Here is a 20,903-nt window from a genome sequence, read left to right as displayed (position 1 = left end):
GTTTCATACCTTGTGTATATATAATACCTATACGAGGGTTATTTTTTCAAACTGTGTATTTTTGTCAATATTTGTTGTTGAAAAGTCAAACAATACACAATAGGTGTACATTTAACAATCTGGAACCCCTGGGGTAAGCTCGGGGGAAGGGGGGTGTAGGGTTCCGGGGGGGGGATAATTTATGATACTGCTGCCTGTGGAAACGATTGAATAATTTGGAGAGTTCTGTTGTCGCTTTAATTTTGTGAAACTACAAAGATTGCTTATATAAACTATAAAATACGTCAGTCATACATGCTTGGCAGGATGTAAAGAAAACCAGTCTGAGTGAAACGGACATTTATTGCAAAATGTCATCAACTTAAACAAAACATCTAAATTAATCCAATAGATTTATGACAAGTTCCCTTCTACCCTGCTGGTCAAGCAAAAAACCCGCCTTATTACATATAAAGGCAAAGCATACCTGAAGGTACATAATAAAAGGCATATTTACAACTGCATAAATGACAATGTAAAAGGCATTAGTCAAAAACACACATAGAAGGTATTATGAATGAGCAAAAAAAAAATTACATAAATATTAATGTATTTAGCGGAGGCGGAATGGAGGTACGATAATTTTTCTAGCAACTTTCTGCTAACAGCGTTCTCTTAGACTGAGAGAAGGGCGCTTTGCTTTGTCTGCGAAAGGACGCTAAGCGCGTGGTAACGTGACTCGGACCCCGGCGCCCGATTGGCTGAGCGTTATGCAACATTAGGCAACCTATTCCAATCCGCCCCGCATCTTTACATAACTTAGAACCAAGTTCGATTCATAAAAACTTTTATGTGTGCATAAAATTTCATTTATGAATCGCCTTTCCACTTACATAGCGACTTATCACCACCAAGGGATTAGGACGGAGTAACGAAGAATGTACAGAAAACCAGTCTGAGTGAAAAGGACATTTATTGCAAAATGTCATAAACTTAAACAAAACTTCTAAATTAATTCAATAGATTTATGACAAGTTCCCTTCTACCCTGCTGGGCAAGCAAGAAACCCGCCAAACGTGAAACGACGTTTCACGCCCGCCCAGCTGGAACCCCCGGTGGCATTAAGTATTCAGATAAGAGTAAAGATAAAATGCCTTTTACAATAACCACTTTTAAACAATATTTTCGCCAATGTTAAAGTATTATTATTAAGTAGTGTAAGTTATAAATTAAACTGCTATACATGTAGTTTTTAAGAATTAATGACTGTTGATTAATTGTAAAAAATTGAAATATTTCACTAACACATTTAGGTAAAATCAATATTTCTATAATTATGTAGATCTATTTTAAGTAATCATGAAATAATGCAGTAAGCCAAGTTATACATGGTTCCAACTCCGTAGCTTTATAAACGTTTATGACGAGAAATTAGAAAAATAAACAGACAAATCGTTTCGAAAATCTTGTTTCCCTCGATAAGGCAACTCAAATCATTTTTACCAAGGTGAGCCATGATATCATCTTATCAGTACATAGTTACGTTTCGACTTTGTGTTTTGTATTTCCACAAAGGAAGCATCGTATACTTAACGGAAATCATACAATTCTTTATTTGAAAAAAAAAGTTAAATTATTATTACTTTAATCGACATGTATTTGAAAAATTTAATGGAAACATGAACGTAAAAGCTAATTTAAATATTGTTCATGGCAGGTATTGGTTGAAAAAAAAAAACTGTACTTCTTTCAATATTATTTGGCCATATGAGTTACATTTGAATGTCACTGTTTTTAGACTGCAGTATCACAGTCTATTTTAAAAAATGGTGTTTGAATAATGAAATCGACTTTTTTGACAATATAAACATGCCCTTTTGATATTTGTTATAACGATAACGAAACTTCCCCTGACACATCCAACAAGGAGATGAAGCTATATTAACGGAAAATATTTTTATACAATTGGCATAAAGCTGGTAATCCATAATGGCGCAAAAAGGAAAATCGCAGTTTCATAATGTTCACCTGTATAGAATGTAGTACTAAAGATTCAAGAACACTCCAATAAACTCTAAGTTGGATGCGGACGATCACCAAAGTATTACTTAAACACAGTGACAAAAATAATTTGTAAAGAGCGTGTATCTTATGTAGGAATTAACATAGGATGCATCTCATCATAAAACAAAAAATAACTGCCTTAATAATAACACAAGAACATCTTTACCTTAACAGGTATTCTATATTAGAAGAATGAATTAATCCGGATGTAGTCATAAATAATAGATACAATTCATGTTTTGACAATGATGTGTTTTATTGCTTAATGCTCATATTTATAATGAATTATGTATTGGTTGATCGTTTTGCTGTCGATTCTCATTTGCTTTCATAGAAATAAACAATATTGGTTATGGCCAGAGCCGTTCAGCCTATTATACAAAGACGGTGAAAGACCACCTCTTCAAAACTCTTCAACCATGTAAATCGTACGGTTCACTTAGCCAGTGCGCTACATGACTGGCGTTAAGTATATACATGCCCGGAGTTTGATCGTCAACGATATATACCCGTCAAGGTTAATATAAGTGAATGTGGATGTAATTGACACAGTTGTATTTCTACGTATTTCAAAATGAAAATAGTTCGATTTAAGAGCCGATCTATAAAGGCCATTATCGTATTCGGATTACTTTGTTTTATTTTGACGTTTTACGTATTTCACGCCTCTGAGACGACAATCGAAGAACATAGCCTTCATTACCAAATACATACGTTGCAAAATGATATATACGCTAAGCAAATACCACTGGACAATGGTGTCTCTAGAGACGGCTGGCTGGACTCGAGACTTCGCGAGATACAGGGTGAGGTAGGGGCGGAGGGACGGGTCGCAGGGACGCCGCCCGGGGGTCAGACCCACGTGGACGTGTTCGTTGTCGAGGAGCACCATGAAGGTAAATACGCTACATGCTGATATTTATTATTGTAAGATAAAACGTCGTTTGGTAGCGTAGTTAGCGTTTCGATGGGTGTGAGAAGCGAAAAGGTTTTGAAGTGTAGCAGATAATTGATTACTTTATATGCAGTATATGTTTAATGTTGTGATTATAAAACGGACGATTCGAATAATGTTTGTAATATAGTTCTAGATTGTTTTTGAAAAAACAACAACATCACATCCCTCGGTATTAAGTTATTAACAATGCTTACCCAAAATATCCACCAATAACATTTGTAATCCAACAATAACGCATGATACGATATGTGGTTTTGATTTTTTTTAAACATGTCGGCTTCGTTTGTGTTAATGTTAAATGTTGTTGTTTTTTCACAATCGAGCCGATTCCAGAGTAAGGCACCAATGGAAGTTTAAACTGTTAATGTAATTCAAGTTAATCCGGTATTGTGCAAAAACATATTATTTCCAAAATAAAATTGTTACTCCTACTATTCCTTTATACACTGTGTACATCACGTTTTGCAGTTTCTTCTCTGTTAAAATGCCTTTATCTATATACAAATTTATGCTTTTATGGATGCCATATTTTCCTTTCGACCAAATCATAATGCACGAATTAAATTTGATTCCGAAACAGGGTGCCTAATAGATCGTTCTGTGAAATTTCCGCTTATGAAAATTACGTTACAAACGGTTTAAGACAATACCATCTTTTACTGGTGTTTATTTTGAATGGTAGTGTATAACTCTTTGGGTCTGTATACAATTAAACAAATACACACTCTCGCTTACTATTATTGTATGGCATCTCTCACGTGATGCTAGTCTTATGCCAAAATTGTACAGTTATTTCAGTACCGGTATGCCAGATAAATATGTTAACTAGGTGAATATATTAAAATCACTTGAATCGAGTTTGTAAAGTTGTCTTTTTTTAATCGAAACAAGAGATGTGTTTGTCAGAAACACAATGCCCACTATTGCGTCGCTTTGAAGACATAAATTTGACCTTTGACCTTGAATGATGACCTTGACCTTTCACCACTCAAGATGTGCAGCTCCATGAGATACACATGCATGCCAAATATCAAGTTTCTATCTTCAATATTCAAAAAGTTATGACCAAATTTTAATGAAGGTTAAAGTTTTAGGAAAGAAAATACAATGATCTTTGACCTTAAAAGATGACCTTGACCTTGATTTTTCACCACTCAAAATGTGCAGCTCCGTGAGATACACATGCATGCCAAATATAAAGTTGCTATCTTCAATATTGCAAAAGTTATCAAACTTTAACCAAGGTTAAAGTTTTGGGACACACACAATGAATTAATTAATTAGTGCGTTTTTAGTATTACAGATCAGTTATTGAATCATTTTCTGTTAAGTTATAAATGGACATTATAAGTTGTTTTCGCACACACATGATTCATAATTTTCATTTAATAAGTTTTGTAAAAAAAGTTTTTTTTTTTACAAAAAGTTTTAAACACATCTAAGCTAGGATTTCATTACAATATATTGTACTACATGTGCCTGCCACATGCAACTATGCCTATGGCCAATCACATCCTGATAGGATCGTAGGCGATCCGATATGTCATCCACCAGTGTCACCCTTTTAACTTGCACATTTAACCACGTGGGTTTATCACGACACTGATCGACTGCTAAAATTTACCGATTTATATAACAAATCACGGTTTCATCAGGCTTAAATCGCGGATATATTTTTTTCTGACATGCGAATTGTTTTCAATCTCGACATAAGCACAACCTTTCCGCTTGAATTGTTTTTATCGAGATAAACGTATGTCATGATCCAGGAGAAAAAAACCTTCGCAATACTAAAGTCGTTATTTGATAAAGATAAATCGTTATTCTTATGCAATTGCTTTGGTCTAAATACAAAAGTAAATTTATTTAAACTGATGCAAGCTGATTTATTTCCTGTCCGAAGATGAAAATCTGAAGATAAACACAATTGAATAAATGTTCCTGTCACGAATTACGGCCACCCTTCAATAAGAATCGGATGATACCGTTCTTCTGATCAACGTTTCCAATTAAGTAGTAATTATTGGTAAATATAAGACATGGCAATCCTATTATTCTATTACCTTTGACATCCGAGACATACGTAGCGTGTCGTGTCATGTCGGATGAAGGTATTTGTGTATTTATTGAATCACCCCCGGAAACCCGACATGCTGTGAGAAGTTGGACATGCTAGGGGATGTAGTCGATATATTTCAAAGAATTTCGGTAGGGTAAGTAAATCCAGTTCTGTAATTGTTTAAAGGCGTTTTTGAAATAAAATATATTTTGATGCATGCAAAGGAGGTATTATCATGGATTTTAGAAAAATCCTGGTTATTAATATTCAGGATTTATTGAAATATGGCTATTTAAAGTCGACGATGCAGGTATTTGTCCCATATTTAGCACTTTATTTACAAATTTCTTTAAAGGTATGCCAGTGAAAAAGTTTTTTCACCGACAATTATATTAACCAATGTCCCCGAGTAACATATCCGCCAGGGTTTCTTCAAAAAGTTCGTATTGGTGGAAAATTCGACTTTACATACAACGTGTTGATGAAAAAATGATATGACATGGTGCTGTACAAAGATGTCGAGATATTACATGTGTGAAGTTCATTTATAAACTTAAAAGCTCACTATAGCAGCTGATTTATGCCCACTCTGACGCATTGTAGATCATTTTCATTGAACTTTGAGGTTTTATAATGATATCCCATCTGAAGCTAAGTTAATTTCCAGCTAATTTGTATCTTTTTTTATTGTTTGAAAACCATTGTAAATGTAAAGCAATTGATTCATACAGGTAAAAATATACGTCCGGTAGGCAATCTAAACATTTATAATAATATTTTATGCCTATACGGTAGTCCCAATTAAGCTCGATTGGTCATTGTCGGCTCGGGTACTACTTACAAGTACCTCGGGTACTCTTAAGTATACTTACAGTTTATCCATGACGTGAAACTTTAAATGACTTGTAAAGTAAAACACATACTAGGACGTCATTTACATGAGTATAGCGATAAAAGACCATAGCTACCTAGCTATATAATTTAAATGCAATCTTGACGATTTCTCTCAATATACGTTTTACTCTCTAATGGAAAGTACACCTTAGTTTTAAATGTTATAATTGGCTGAAATCTGGCTTTATATATTCCTTCAAGGCTTGGGGCTTCATCAGATGAAAAATGCGTGTTATCTATGCAAATACACAAAAGAAGGAGGCGTGGATTGGGTTTTGAAAATAAATGTTTACATTTTGCATATATCACTACCAAAAAGAACGAAAAGAAACAAACATTAACACGCGTGCATTGTCGGAGATGTTTACAAATCTGTCAACTTGAAGTCATGTATAATAGATCCAAATTTAGTTCACATTTATGAAAGTCTACCGCCCATAATTGGAACTATAGTCACAAAATATTATTATAAATGTTTAGTTTGCCTACCGGACGTATATTTTTACTTGTATGAATCAATTGCTTTACATTTTCAATGATTTTCAAACAATAAAAAAGATACAAATTAGCTGGAAATTAACTTAGCTTCAGAGCGGATATCATTATAAAACCTCAAAATTCAATGAAAATGATCTACAATGCGTCAGAGTGGGCATAAATCAGCTGTAATAGTGAGCTTTTAAGTTTATAAATGAACTTCACACATGTCATATCTCGACATCTTTGTACAGCACCATGTCATATCATTTTTTCATCAACACGTTGTATGTAAAGTCGATTTTTTCCATCAATACGAACTTTTTAAAGAAACCCTGGCGGATATGTTACTCGGGGACATTGGTTAATATAATTGTCGGTGAAAAAACTTTTTCACTGGCATACCTTTAAAGAAATTTGTTAATAAAGTGCTAAATATGGGACAAATCCCTGCATCGTCGACTTTAAATAGCCATATTTCAATAAATCCTGAATTTTAATAACCAGGATTTTTCTAATATCCATGATAATACCTCCTTTGCATGCATCAAAATATATTTTATTTAAAAAACGCATTTAAACAATTATAGAACTGGATTTACTAACCCTACCGAAATTCTTTGAAATATATCGGCTACATCTTCTAGCATGTCCAACTTCTCACAGCATGTCGGGTTTCCGGGGGTGTGAATGCTGGTCTTATAATTGGAACCTTGTGTCTTACGTGGAATAACGTGAGTCTAACAACACGCATGTGCAGTTACTAATACTCGCACATCTAGCTTTGTAAAACTTACGATTAGTTTAGGCACTGTCAATATTCGTACATTTATTTTTTTTTACAAGATTTGTTTACGCGATTCGTTGGTTTACTTTATGTTAATGCGATTTTCAATAGACATATACATGTATTTAAAATAATAATTCGTTTGTTAAGTTAATTTATGTTAATTATGTTAAATGTTCTTTTAAGAGAGTATAATCAAATTTGTTCTGACAGAATGGTATGGTATTTGTGCGCATTATGTACTAGCTGCAATATCTGTTAATGGAAGCGTTAATTGGTGTTGCTCCACCTCCTCATACTGACCGAAGATTTAGAAGAACCTGACGTGGAAAGGAAGGGGCGTGCGAGTCCATCTCAACTGATAAAACTTATGATTATTTAAACTCTAGCAAGCGAAAAAAAAATGGTTGTACTCGTATTTTCAATATGAAGAATTGTAACATAATCAACGATTATAGCATCATGTCATATACTCATAAAGACAAATATTGACGGTGATGTTCTATTGTTGTTGTTACGTTTTTCTGATAAAAATTTATGTAATCATATGCAGACTTTAATACAAGTTATTTAACAATAATTGTACGTATTGGGTATAATGATAAGAGGATTAATTAATTGGTTACAAATGTTGTTGAAACAACTATTCGTATTAAAAATGTTTACTCTAAATGTTTTCTTTAAATTATTTATTACTTTTTTATCTTACGTGTTTCATTAGAAACCAGTTCATACGAAGTATTATCCAGATCGAAAGTCATAGATTGATGACTAACTTAAGTATAAGTGCAATCTTTGGATTTCCAATGTTTACATCTCAATAAAACTTGAACATGGCGTAATTTACATTCATAAAATATTATAATTTCAAATTTGGAATGACTACTGACATACAAAAGCGAATATTAAAATAATATTTTTAATCTGCGCGCACACAATGTCGTTTCTTTTTAAAACGTTAAAAGTAAAACAATTACTCCAAAATAGCTCCCAGTCCTATGTATAGGCAGAATATTTAAGGCCACAATTTAAGTCATTTCCTCATTTCCTGGCTATTTGATTCACATCGATTGTTGTTTTCCGAATCGCAAATCGACCGAAAGCGTCAACGATATCCGCGTTTTCATAACAGGTTCGCTGGTACCAGCAATTATTTGTAAGAAAATAATGTTTTCCATAGCCGACCGCAGGCGAGTTTTTCTGATTGTCTAAATCATCTTTGGGGGAGATTATTTCTTTAGCAAAATACTATTTTCTATTTGATTTATCATGTAAATGCAGTCTGTTACTCTTGTTATCTCGACCAACATTTTAGTTTCGATACTAGTAGCGGGCAACAACAAAGTAAAATGAAAATACATATTTCTCCGAATCAACCTGCCGATACCATCGGGGGTGAGGGAATACTAATATTTGCATAGTCGTATAAAGTTGTCACAGCAACAATAATACTAGTTTTATGGTATTTTTACCATACTTAATTTTTTTAATATATATATAGGTATACAATGGAAGTGCATATTGTTGATGGCATATACGCTGAACAGGAAGAACAGGAACATAAAAATTGTCTGTTCTTTTCTGTTCTTCAATCCCTTTATTTTAATTTCTAAACTATATAAACCGCATTAAAAATATTTGTATTATTGTTATTGTTGTTCTTAGAATACAGATACTCTAGCTTACACTAGTGTGTTTTGTCACAAAAATTACGTCACACGAGAAACATCATGAATTGCGCAAAAGCACGAAAACTAGTTCGATAATACATTTTATTGAAGGAATAAAATAGAATGGCATGTAATATAAATCATAACTCATGGCAAAGCTTGGTCGGATTGTAATCAGCCCTAGCCACATTACTTTGTTCGCCTTATCGTGGGCATTTTAAGCTATCGCAAAAGTTTTTAGTAACATTATACAAAATAGAATAACAATTATTATTTAAAATATGTAATTTTTTTTGGGGGGGGGAGGGGGTTGATAGCCTAAATCACAGGTGGTTAGCGTGTTGCTATGATATTAATAAGTTAAAACATCATTTTGAATGAAAAATAATCAAATTATAACGAAAAATCAACTTCTCTGAAAAAAAAATCACTATCAAATGTATAATGTAACAAGGTATTCAACTCGAAATGACCCGAAAACAGGGTGCATCGCTTTGAACAGCCATTTCTTCATCAATTTTGTAGCGATTTTCAAGAACGCGGTCTTATTCAACGCAGAAATGAATTTCCTTTCTGGAAATATACATATCTTGCAATATTTTTTACAAATGCTTGGTCAAATTTCAAGAAATAACACGATACACAACTCGCGTGACCTACTCGTCATCGATCATTCAAAATGATGTTTTCACTAATTAATATCATAGCTACAAGCTAACCACATGTGGCCTAAATTTTACTGTGTGTATTTTCACCACTTTCGTCTCAGCATGCAAGGAAATCAAAGCGCTGAAGGCACTGCAGTTCTTCGCTATTTGAACGTATTTAGTATCCCTTACAGTCACGGGATATGAAGTTCGACTTTTTGAACACCAATGTAATTTACTTTTAATTGTCTACAGTGGTGAGATTTTGAAATAGGAGGAAAATGCCATCTATTAACAAAATCTCATAGTGTTATGCAAGAATTTTCACAAACTCCACATATGATTACAAAGGTGAACAAATAAATTCAACTTATATCTAAGTTGGCGCTTAGGCAAACTCTGTGAGTCTAACATAGAATGAACCACACCATAACTATAATAATAAATGTATTAGTATTAACGAGCTTTGTATTCAATTTTCGATCAAACCACATTTAAAATATATAATAGTTTTAGCTTGAAATTAAATGCTTCATTTAATATGTTTCCATTTCATTTTTTTTTCATGTTCATGTACTGACATTAACGCGTAACTCCTCTACTCCACCCGTCACCAATATTTTTATGAACGAACCATCTACTGTAATGTTAATTCGTAAATTAACGTATTTTTTCTATAGTTTCAATGGGTCAATACTTTTTCATCGTGTGCATTTATTCCGATTTAAAATTTTCATCCTAAAATACTTGATGTTCTGAATTGCACGTCTATATTAAGTTACAGCACCTGGTCTGTTGCAACATGCACGCTTTTCATGCATGAAACTTGACAGACGACAGCACCTACATGTATTTCGAATTCTTTTGAAAGTCGTTTTTTAAATGCGTACGAAGGGACTTTAATCAGCCAATTGATATAAACAATGGCTATACTAACTCGAAATATACAAACATGTACTGAAATTAAATTTACCCTCGCGTAGATTTTATTAAATGTTGTTGTTTTCACAACTGACTCGCCATAAGGATTCATTTGCTCACCATTTCCTTTAAGCTTTTCATTAGTAACTACCGTTTTATATAACGTAAATGGCAAAACTGTAAATATGTGTTAAACAACCTGCGGTAAACGCTTACTTCATTGACCGACGTCAATCAAAAATAATAGTCCACAGTTAACCCCGTCCTCATAAGCATTCTCGGTACCGATTGGACGAGGAAAATTACTGTTTGGCGACTAGAAAGTAACCTGCGAATTCCTCGTGACGCATCTTTGTCAGAATACATAAAATTACTGTGGCTTGTCAAATTCACCTCGGCTGCCCGGGTATTCGCCTACGAAATAATTCTGATTAGACCAGTGCATGGTGGCAAATGACAACTTAATATGCACTGCTAGACGATTTAACGACAAATCATGTCTGGTTGCCCTTAAGAGGAAAAGATTACTCTGCAAAGGAAGTGCTGAAAATTAAAATTAAAGACGATCTTTTTCCCGCTCCTCGCGCGCTGCGCTGCTTGTATGGCCTCTAAACGCCACAAGCTGTCGACCCGAACCCCAGAACGATTTCCTCAGATGACCATACTGGGTACCGCCGACCTTCGTAACTTCCATTATCTTCATAGGGCCATTACCTTGAAATCCTGGCCTGTATCTCTGCAACCACCGTCCTCTACGCTGCCAACTCCTCTCTCTCCGTCCCTCTTCTGGTGATGTAGTGAAACCATTTTTTTCCTGCGGACAATTTCCATCCGCTTAGCGATCCTTCCGAATTCTGGGATTCAGCGAAGAAACTTAAAACTTGAAACTTGCTAATTTGATGAAACGCCTATTTATATAAGTATATTCAATGGCGTTGTACAAAACATGTATATGTACATACAATTGATAAAAAATAAGAGGTATTGATAATATTATGCAGCATTAATTAAAGGATTAATGATCTAAATATGTGTGATATAAATAATAATGCTGTAAGAAACTTAAGCAATAAAACAATACCGGCTACACTATTAAAACACAGTAAAAGTAAAATATTATGTAATAAATTGATATAACTAGGGTTAAGACAATAATTATAATGATATTATGAACACATATTTGGCAACATAAAGACACTGTTTTTCATAATCTAAAAGGATACGTAAAAGGATATTTCTGTACTCTGGCTGTCGGATCCCACAGCTTTTAGTCACCTGTCACCCTTAAGGACACTTCTTTTGGGTTTTAACCTTATTTGAACTATCGTGACTACAAGTCACAAATAGACTGTCCAAGTGTGACTACAAGACACAACTTGAAGGTTAAAATTACAGTGTGACTATAAGACACAACTAGAGGGCCTAAGCGTGATTAAAAGACAGCTGGTTGATGTAACTCAATCATTGAGCAAAGAAGCCCTAATGATTCTTGGTTACCAGTCACTTGTACAATAAATATCCTTTTCGAGCAAAGAAGCCCGCACATTCTTTAATTTCTTGGTCCTCCGAGTCCTAGTGACAAATAAGCCCGTACAACTGAGTCTCGAATTTTTTTTAAATCACAGGGATAAGCGAAGTCAGCAGGGTCGAGGGATGACGGTTCTTGCTTGATTAACAGAGTCGCCCGAGGCAGTTCCTATATCCGACCCTCCTCATGTGATGTAGTGAAACAACTAACCTTTTACGGACAATTACCATTCCGCTTGGCGATTCTTCGGTGTCTTCAAGTAAATCTAACCTACTAGTATATCAAACCCTCCCCTCGATCGCGACGTGCATTCTCCAGCTGCTGACCGAGCTCTGTTAAACTATTTAATACTGCATCATTTATAGAGTTACCTTGATTTTTTGGACAAGCGCCATTTTCTTTTACATGTTCAACTTTAATCGCGAGCTGACAGATTCAATTGTCATTGGCGATTTTGGCGATCGGAAACGCTAAAATATAATATCGTGACTTTAAAATAGAGCTAGAAAAATACGCTTTAAATAATTTAATTAAGCACAAATATTTAAATGGGTGTTATTGATTTTTGTCACGTGTTTGTCGCATATTCACCGCTGAAATTTGTGTTATTAATTGCACGTGTTTTTAAACCACACGTAAATGTATGTAAATATAAATTATAACACGGGAGATCACATCATTTGTGTCCTCAATTTGCTTATTATGAGTTTATTTTTTCACCATCGAAATATATGGTATTGAAATATTTGATGAGCATGCATTTTTCTTTCGACATGCAGTTTTTTCGACACATTCAGATCATACTTTTCTAGCCGCGTCATGCGAAAATAGGTCTTATGGCGCGTTGGCTAGCGAAGCTTAAGCCCTGTCTGCGCAGTTGCGCAAGGTTTCGTGGTCTCATTATATATATCCTGACCTACTGCGAGATGCGCAGGCTGGACCATTGCTACGCTAGCCGCATATGGCATAAGACCCATTTTCGCATGACGCGGATCTATAAAATAAATGTGTTTCTTATAAATGGAACATCTTTTCACACTACTTTTAGATAAGAAATTGAAGTCAAACTGTGGTATTTATAGTGAACTGGTAGCAATTCAGTCTTTCAAGAACGACTTCCATACAGACTGAAGAGTACGGAAAACATTTGTGGTTAGATAATGAAACGATTTCCGTCTTATCATGACACTATATATTTTGGTAGTTTGTGTTTCAAATCTTGAAAGCAATAATGTGTCATTAACGTTTATCGATAGTCCAGTGTGTATTCCCCGGACGATTTAGTACCGAGTCAAAATGCAAAGTATTATTTAAACATATATGACACACACAATAATATCGAAAATGATCAACCCAAGCAGTTTTGTTGTTTTCTGTTGAGTTTAAGCGAAAGTTGATAAATAATTTCCGATTGTCATGAATTTCCCCCAATGAAATGCATTTTACTTATCATTATAAAACAAAAATGAAATATAATTCATATGAAAATTAAAATAAAACGTTTTTTTTTTTAAATATTTTGTTGGCTTTCCGTTTTTCTTCCGTTCATCTGACAAAGAATCGGCCGATATTAATTAAGGTTGGTAACTAATGACCTCTTCTGCGCACGTGAATGTGTGAATTTAAAAGTTCATTTAGAAGTCCTGCTGCAGATTTTCCAGCCATATGAGATCCCCACCCCCACCCCGCAGTACTACAAGAAATCAGTCAAGCGCTATCAACGAAGTTACGCAATAGACGAGCGTAACCTTATACTATTGCACTGTTATCACCCGTTCAATTGGACTTTCCCCACTATACTTGTTGATCTTTTCCCGCATCTATTAATAGTCTCAGATTATGAATGACCTGTACTACGCCATTAAGACGCAGCAGATAGTGGACTATTTTAATCATTCATAAACAATCTCTTCCGCGACACGTATAATACAAACATTGTTTATTGATTCTTTTCTATATGAGCTCCGTTAAAAAAATATTCCATCTAACACGATATTAACATAATATTTCCATTTAAGAATGAATATAGTTGAAGAACTAAAACCTCTTGCATAAATTATACATCTCTTTCTCGCGCGGATACGGCAGATGTGGCGGGTAGAAGGCTTTCCGTAGATAACAGCGAACTGACTTGAAATTGTTGGCAACGACATTAGCTGTTCGCTACGCGAACAACTAAGAAGGAAGACAGGCAGGTGTGACAGCAGACCTCTTAACACCAACATTTGTTATGAATGCCATGCGTATAGTATTAGTATATTTTCACATCTTTATAGGATCGATCACTGAGTGAGAATTATGTCACAATAAAATTCAATCAAAGTGCTTTTATTTCAGTGCTGCCCTACTGGTTTGATGCAGCAGAATCAGGCGTCATACCAAAGACTGCAAACACGCTGGTACATATACTAAAATATTTTTGTCAGCAAAACGCGTTTTACTGGGATTTTTAAACAAAAAGTTATTATTTAAATTTTAAATTACTAGATCTTAATCATTTTAGCTTAAGGAAAATATATTTCAGCTATTTATCCATTCAACTGATTTCATATACGCGCGAACTGTTGTCGGAATAGCGCAAGTCTCACACATTACGCGTTTATATCATGCATTCTAAATCGTATGTTCAAAAACTTGTGACTTGACCCCATCCAAGCTTGAACCGGAGACCTCCGGATTAACAGTTTGTCGCGTGAAATCGCCTGATACAAAGAGTTGTATGAAATAACGTAAAATGTAAAGGTAATACAATATGCTATACGCGTTTTATTGGGTTGTGGTCTGTTGCCAAACGATACATAACACTAAAAAAAGAAATGATGTATACTGGGCTTGACTTTGGAAAACCCCATTAATCTTTAGGATCCGCTGACCCTTTCATGCACCGATGATTATTTCGTAAGAATATGAAATGTGGTTTTGAAAGGAATGTTCTTGTTCTGGCGTTATTTGCACTATCAGATTAGTTTTGTTCCGAAACTCTGGCACATTCCCGAATGCGTGTGTTGTACACTAAACACATATATAACGCGGATGGCGTGGTCCAAGCCACTCATCCTCGATACAAACGAACAGCGTTATAAATAAATTCAGTGCTCATATATTGCCATTTCGCGTTATTTTAGTGTCATTTTCCAAAACATGTCAATAAATCATACCATATCGATAGCTGTATACATACCGCTTTTCTAGCATATATATGCATTATTATTGGATGATTATTTTTGTAAACTGTTATTATTAACACGGTGTTTTTAGTTCTGTTGTCAATGGTTTATTCATCACTTTTTGAAATGCGTCACGTTTTATCTGTAGTCAGTATTGCAGTCTGAGAAAAAAAGCAACTTCATTTTTTTCTGCCGTTTACCCCACCTCAGGTTCACATTGACGGTCATAGCGACGCGGCGCCTGTTCTCAATGTGCCCGGATATCCGTTCTTCAAGTGGCCAACCAAGGATCAACTCAAATACCTCATGCAAACAAACGACGGATTCATACAGGTACTTTAAACTGTTTTATAAATATACATTACTATGATAGTGGCATTGTGTACTTGAATTGAAAAGATGATATGAAGAAGGGTTAGTACGGCGAGACTTGTCGTGGCATGACACTAACATAGTATTACATTTTCATAAAAAAATTTTTTTTTAATCTTTGATGTAACAAGCAAAAAATAAGCGTTTGATTGTTAAAAGCAATAGCCAAATTAACTGAATCGAACCTTGTGTAGTAATATAAAAATTATTTGTGATTTGTCATGGTTACGCCACTTGAAATAGTCCTCAACAATTTAATGAAAAAGCACAGTAACAAGACGCAATGTCGCAATGTGCCTAATGCGAATGGAATCAGCATTCTAAATGTTACAGACTCAAGCAGAATACAGAAGGGCTTCGTTCAAACATACATTCTTGTTTCACATAAGTAAACGACCAAAAACAAAGATGGCTGCCATTTTAAACTTACACAATGTGTACAACTACGTGAAGCATTATTCCCGCCGATTTTGTTAATTTTAAACAACTCTTCTTTTTGCTAACTGACAAAATCAGACCTCTACTGGCTAATACTGTTGTTACCAAAATTTGTGTATGGATGAAAAACAACATATTTATTTGTGTCTAGTTTTGTCTGCTTTCATGATGACTTGAACATATCCACGCGACATACACGATACATTTATTCATAGTTCTCTGCATTTTCCGGTTTAACACTGTCGATAATTTTTTGTGGATAGACATACTTTGATCAACAAACAAAGGACCGACATAATCTGCAAAGAAATGACTCTTTACATTCTACATCAATTTCCGTTGAAAAGTCAAAAAAGCGATGAACCACAATTATAATATTTAAAAGAACTATACAATGCAATCTCACTGATTGTATTTGAGTCTTATATTCCTACTCTTTTACTAACATCTTGTTATTAAATGAATCATAAAAAGGCAAATACGTCATATCTGTATGTAACTGCGTTTCAAAATGCCCAGACATAAGCGTCTTTGAACTGATTGAATGATGTAATCACCTAACGTTATATTGAAGCATGCAAGCGCATGCAGTTTTGCCATTTGATATGCATTCAGTAAAAACATGGCCGTTTCTCACGGGCGCCACCTCTTTTTGAGATGCATTAATAAATGAGCCAATACTACTTCCCATGTTGCGCTAAGAACCGGATGTTTTGAAATTTCACTGATAATTGTACAGGGGGAGTAAGTATTATATGCTTTTTAAACATAATTCGAATTATTTTTTAAATCGGACAATGTATTGCGATTCAGCGAAAATTAATTCATCCACAAATGTACAGAAACATATAAGTACAACTCATTTTGAAACATGATGACCTTCATAAGGTTAAAGTTGAGGTTTGTTGAAGATTTAAAAGAAAATAAATTTTGTCTGTATGGCGATAAAATATCCGAAGAGTGATATCGCTATCAACCCATTGCTTGGAACATGTACAATTTGTTGCATTCACACCTATATCGGCGTCTTATCGATATAATAGATTATTTTAATTCTACTACATGAGATGGAGCCAATGCCGATGAGGTGGCGCTAATGACAGAAGGTAGCGTCAATATACATTTTCAGCTGTTTTAATTGTCGTTGCCGACCATACACTTTTTGTGTGGTATTCCAGGTTGAATGTTGGATCTTTTTTTTCTTAATTCGATATAAGTAATGCAATATCGAAAATGTCAGTTCTATATAATTATGACGAAACGTGTGTTGCAAAATGATTTTGAACTACTTTTTTTGTAATTAAATATACTATATAACTGGACACTAACAAGAGAATAATAAAAAAAGTTAACGATCTCAGACCGAGCTACCGTAATATTTGGAGATGTTAGTGGAACAAACGACATATTTAAGCCTAATTAAGATTCGTCCACCTTTGCCTTTTTGTGAATTTAGCTTTTGGATTAGGGGACAAATATCATCGGTTCAAGCAGAAGTATCATATTTTGATTATTTCGTGAATTATCTTACTTAATAAACAGTATAAGAAATATTTTTATAATCTGAGAATTTTGTTATTGGATTATTGAGTATTACATAGTTTGGATTTGTATCGTTAAATATGTTTTATTCCAGTTGATGACATCTTAATCGAGTTGGTTGCTTACTTATTAAAATTTTGTATCGAATGTGTATATGTTCTGTATAGATTTGGGTTTACGTTTATACGTTAAAAAACAAAAATAATTATAAAAAAGAAACATTATCTATCAAATGTAAGTCATGTGATGATTAATATATCGTGCATTGGCGCCACCTCCTGTCCTTAGCGCCACCTTTTTGGCATTCGCTCCATCTCAATTGGAAAATTATAAAATTATCTATTAGATATGCAAGAAGCCAATGTGTTGGTGCATGCAGGAACCAGTATATGTTGAACGGAATTGTTTGATGTCATTGGCGTATAACTCTTGTCTTGTCACACAGGAAAAGACATCGATATGTTTTCCAAACCTCCACCATGGCACAACTTATAAAGGTCCCCACATTTCCAAATGGGTTGTGATTGTATGTTTCTGTACATTTGTGCACGAATTAAGCTTGTTCGAAGCGCGATACATTTTCCGAATTTTAAAATAATTCTAAATATGTTGAACTATATATAAAATCTACTCCTGAAAAATCTTCCTTGAAATTTCAAAACATCCGGTCCTTAGCGCCACTTCGGAAGTTGCATTGGCTCATTTATTAATGCATGACCAAAAGAGTTGGCGCCCGTAATTAATGGCCGTGTAAAATATCAATAGGAACATTGTATTAGATTAATAAGTTACAGCTTTTATACGGTACATTGATTTGAAATGTATCCATTCATTCAATGCACGTATATATTGAACTTAAAGAATAAATGTATGAGGATGTTGATACATTTTAACGAGTTCAATCGTCTAAAAGTCTTTAACCGTATACGACCTTTATTCGAAAGTGAAACCAAAAGTAGTCCGATTTGTACATGTAAAAGCCAGAGTTGACATGACATCCAGAGTTTTCATTCTATAATATCATTTGGTTGTAGGATAAAATTGTTTGTCGTTCAACAATATGTAAGGACTGTACTTCCAATTTGATTGAAATTGTTTACCTAAATATCCACAATATTTTCTACCTGATTACCTATTCAGTTTGTTATAAAATCATATTACATTGGTATCAATATATGGACATACAATATTAACGTACAATTATGCAAGGCAATATTAAGTAAGCACTTAATCGATGAACGGATTATGATTGTGTTTGCCATTAATGCATGCATGCAATCACCGTTTTACCGAGTCGAACAATTGAATACGCCGATCATTATTGTGTACCGTAATTTACCAACATGACGGAACTGTGCGAAAATGCATATTTCTACCTTAGGCGGCGGCGATGGCTGGCTTCCTTAATCGCGTGATCTGGGTGTGGCCTGACTGGGACATCGAGAACCACGAGGACTACTACAACATGTTCACCATAAGTATCGGCTGGACGTACACCAAGACCGACAACTGGCTGGTCCGTATCGTCAAATCCCCGGATAAGGTATTCTGCATGTGCTACACGAACGGCACCGATCTCGAGTGCTTTTCGTTCGTCAACTTGGAGACGGGTGAGGAAGATAGAGAAAAAGGATACTCTGTGCCGAAAGAAGCGTGCATCGTGCGGAAGCTTTTGATTATTGAGGAGTTGCATCAGTTTACCGCGATGAAGTACTTCAACAACAGCGACTGGGCCACCGGGCGAGAAAGCGTTCTTCTCGATATTGACGAGGACTTTTACGGGTGTACCTACGTCGTAGATCCCATCTTGAAAACTAATGTAACGCTAGATAAGTTGTGGCAATTAAATGACATAATCACGCCTGTCTTTTGTCCGGTCGATGCGGCGCAGGAAAAAGCTACTGACAAAATCCTCACGGAGCTAGTTGCACATGTGATGAATAAGAAGCAGTGCCAAACGGATGAACTGAGAAAGTCTACGAGATGCTTGGGTATATCGAAGCTAAACCTCAAAGAAGTTTACACAGATCAAATGAGTCTTTTATTAATGTCAAAATCGATATCTACTTGTAGTTATTTTAAGGAAACAGGAGAGTGTGTAACTAAACTGGTCGAGTTTTTATCGTCGATGACAATCAAGCAGCTTGGTGCTCTTCATTTCATAGGGTTCTGTGCCAACACGTCTCCAAGGACGTACCTGGACTACCGTGAGTTCCGGGTCTGCTCGGGCGCCAATACTCCGGAACAGAGCGCAGTCATAGTCCACGCCACTGACGAAAAGGAAGTAAGGCGCCGCACGATCTTCCTCAAGCATATGTTGAGAAATGTTATGAAGAGGAAACCGGGGCTTATCACCGTAGCCAGGTCAGTGAGGGACGGTTACACTCCACGCGAGCTGTTTGAACAGATCGAGGAGTCCGTGCTAAGGACTCTGAACGCGACCAGTGATCGGCCGCTAAGAGTACATTACGACAGCGAATTGTTGGGCGGGAAAGGAGGCTGGCCAAAAGCGCATACCGTCTAAAGCTACCGTAATTGGGGATGTAACGGCAATATATTATTATCTGGTATCATCGGACTGATGAAATTCAATGCAATCAAATGAAAAAAGAAAATAAGAAAGCATGGCGTATTACGTCCATATTTGGATAGAGATAGTTCAAGAACAGAAAAGGGGCGCAGCCAAATTGACCATTTTCAAATCAAGGCTCTAGTTAATTATGCTTAATAAAATTAATTAATTGTATGGCGCTTTGCTTTTATTGTAATTCAGATGTTGTTTAACATCACATATCTTTGGGAATTAAAACGTCGTCATGGTGAATACCCTTCAAATGCATGTGGTTATTTTTAAACGAATTCTGTCTTCGTAATAAAGAAGTTGTCTCCCATTCGGGAAGGTATCACGAGTATCCCGGGTAAAAAGCGGTCCGTCTAAAATGCGTATATGACTCATATCCGCGGATATGACCGAAAAGTGCGGATATGGACGAATATAAGCAATATCGACACTTTTTCTGCAATGTTCATGTCAATGAAGAATACACAATATGTATTTAATATGCATAGTAAAATATCTTATATTTGATTGTTACTATATATTATATTTTATTGGTACGTAAACATATGAACTTTATTTTATTTATTCAAATGAACAAAGGATATCGTAGTGATACATTTAAATGTTTCAAGAATGATTATAACCAGTATAGTTGCGCTGTTATTGAAAAGCAATGCATGTACCGCAAAAGTTTTAGATTTTTCGTTAATATTTCAACAGTTCATATTTAATATCCCGAAAATTTAAATACGAAGCCTATATTTTAAAGATTAATATTACAGCTGTTACATTCACTTATAAAACATAATATTAACGAAAAATCTAAAATTTTAGCGGGAC

The 20,903-nt window shown here is 35.0% G+C and overlaps 1 protein-coding gene across 1 annotated transcript; it reads left to right on the top strand.

Moving 5' to 3' along the window:
* The first annotated feature begins 1,968 nt into the window (after positions 1 to 1,968).
* LOC127869595 (UPF0489 protein C5orf22 homolog) lies at positions 1,969 to 20,095 on the top strand. The gene is made up of 5 exons (XM_052412251.1): positions 1,969 to 2,009; positions 2,812 to 2,939; positions 14,322 to 14,383; positions 15,362 to 15,484; positions 18,885 to 20,095. The coding sequence occupies exons 1-5, from the start codon at positions 1,969 to 1,971 to the stop codon at positions 20,025 to 20,027; spliced, it is 1,497 nt and encodes a 498-aa protein (XP_052268211.1). The 3' UTR covers positions 20,028 to 20,095.
* Positions 20,096 to 20,903: the final 808 nt, after the last annotated feature.

The sequence above is a fragment of the Dreissena polymorpha genome, chromosome 2 (assembly GCF_020536995.1).
Source record: "Dreissena polymorpha isolate Duluth1 chromosome 2, UMN_Dpol_1.0, whole genome shotgun sequence".
Taxonomy (NCBI): Eukaryota; Metazoa; Mollusca; class Bivalvia; order Myida; family Dreissenidae; genus Dreissena; species Dreissena polymorpha.
Note: the sequence above shows the minus strand (reverse complement) of the source record. Positions and strands in the feature narration are given on the sequence as shown.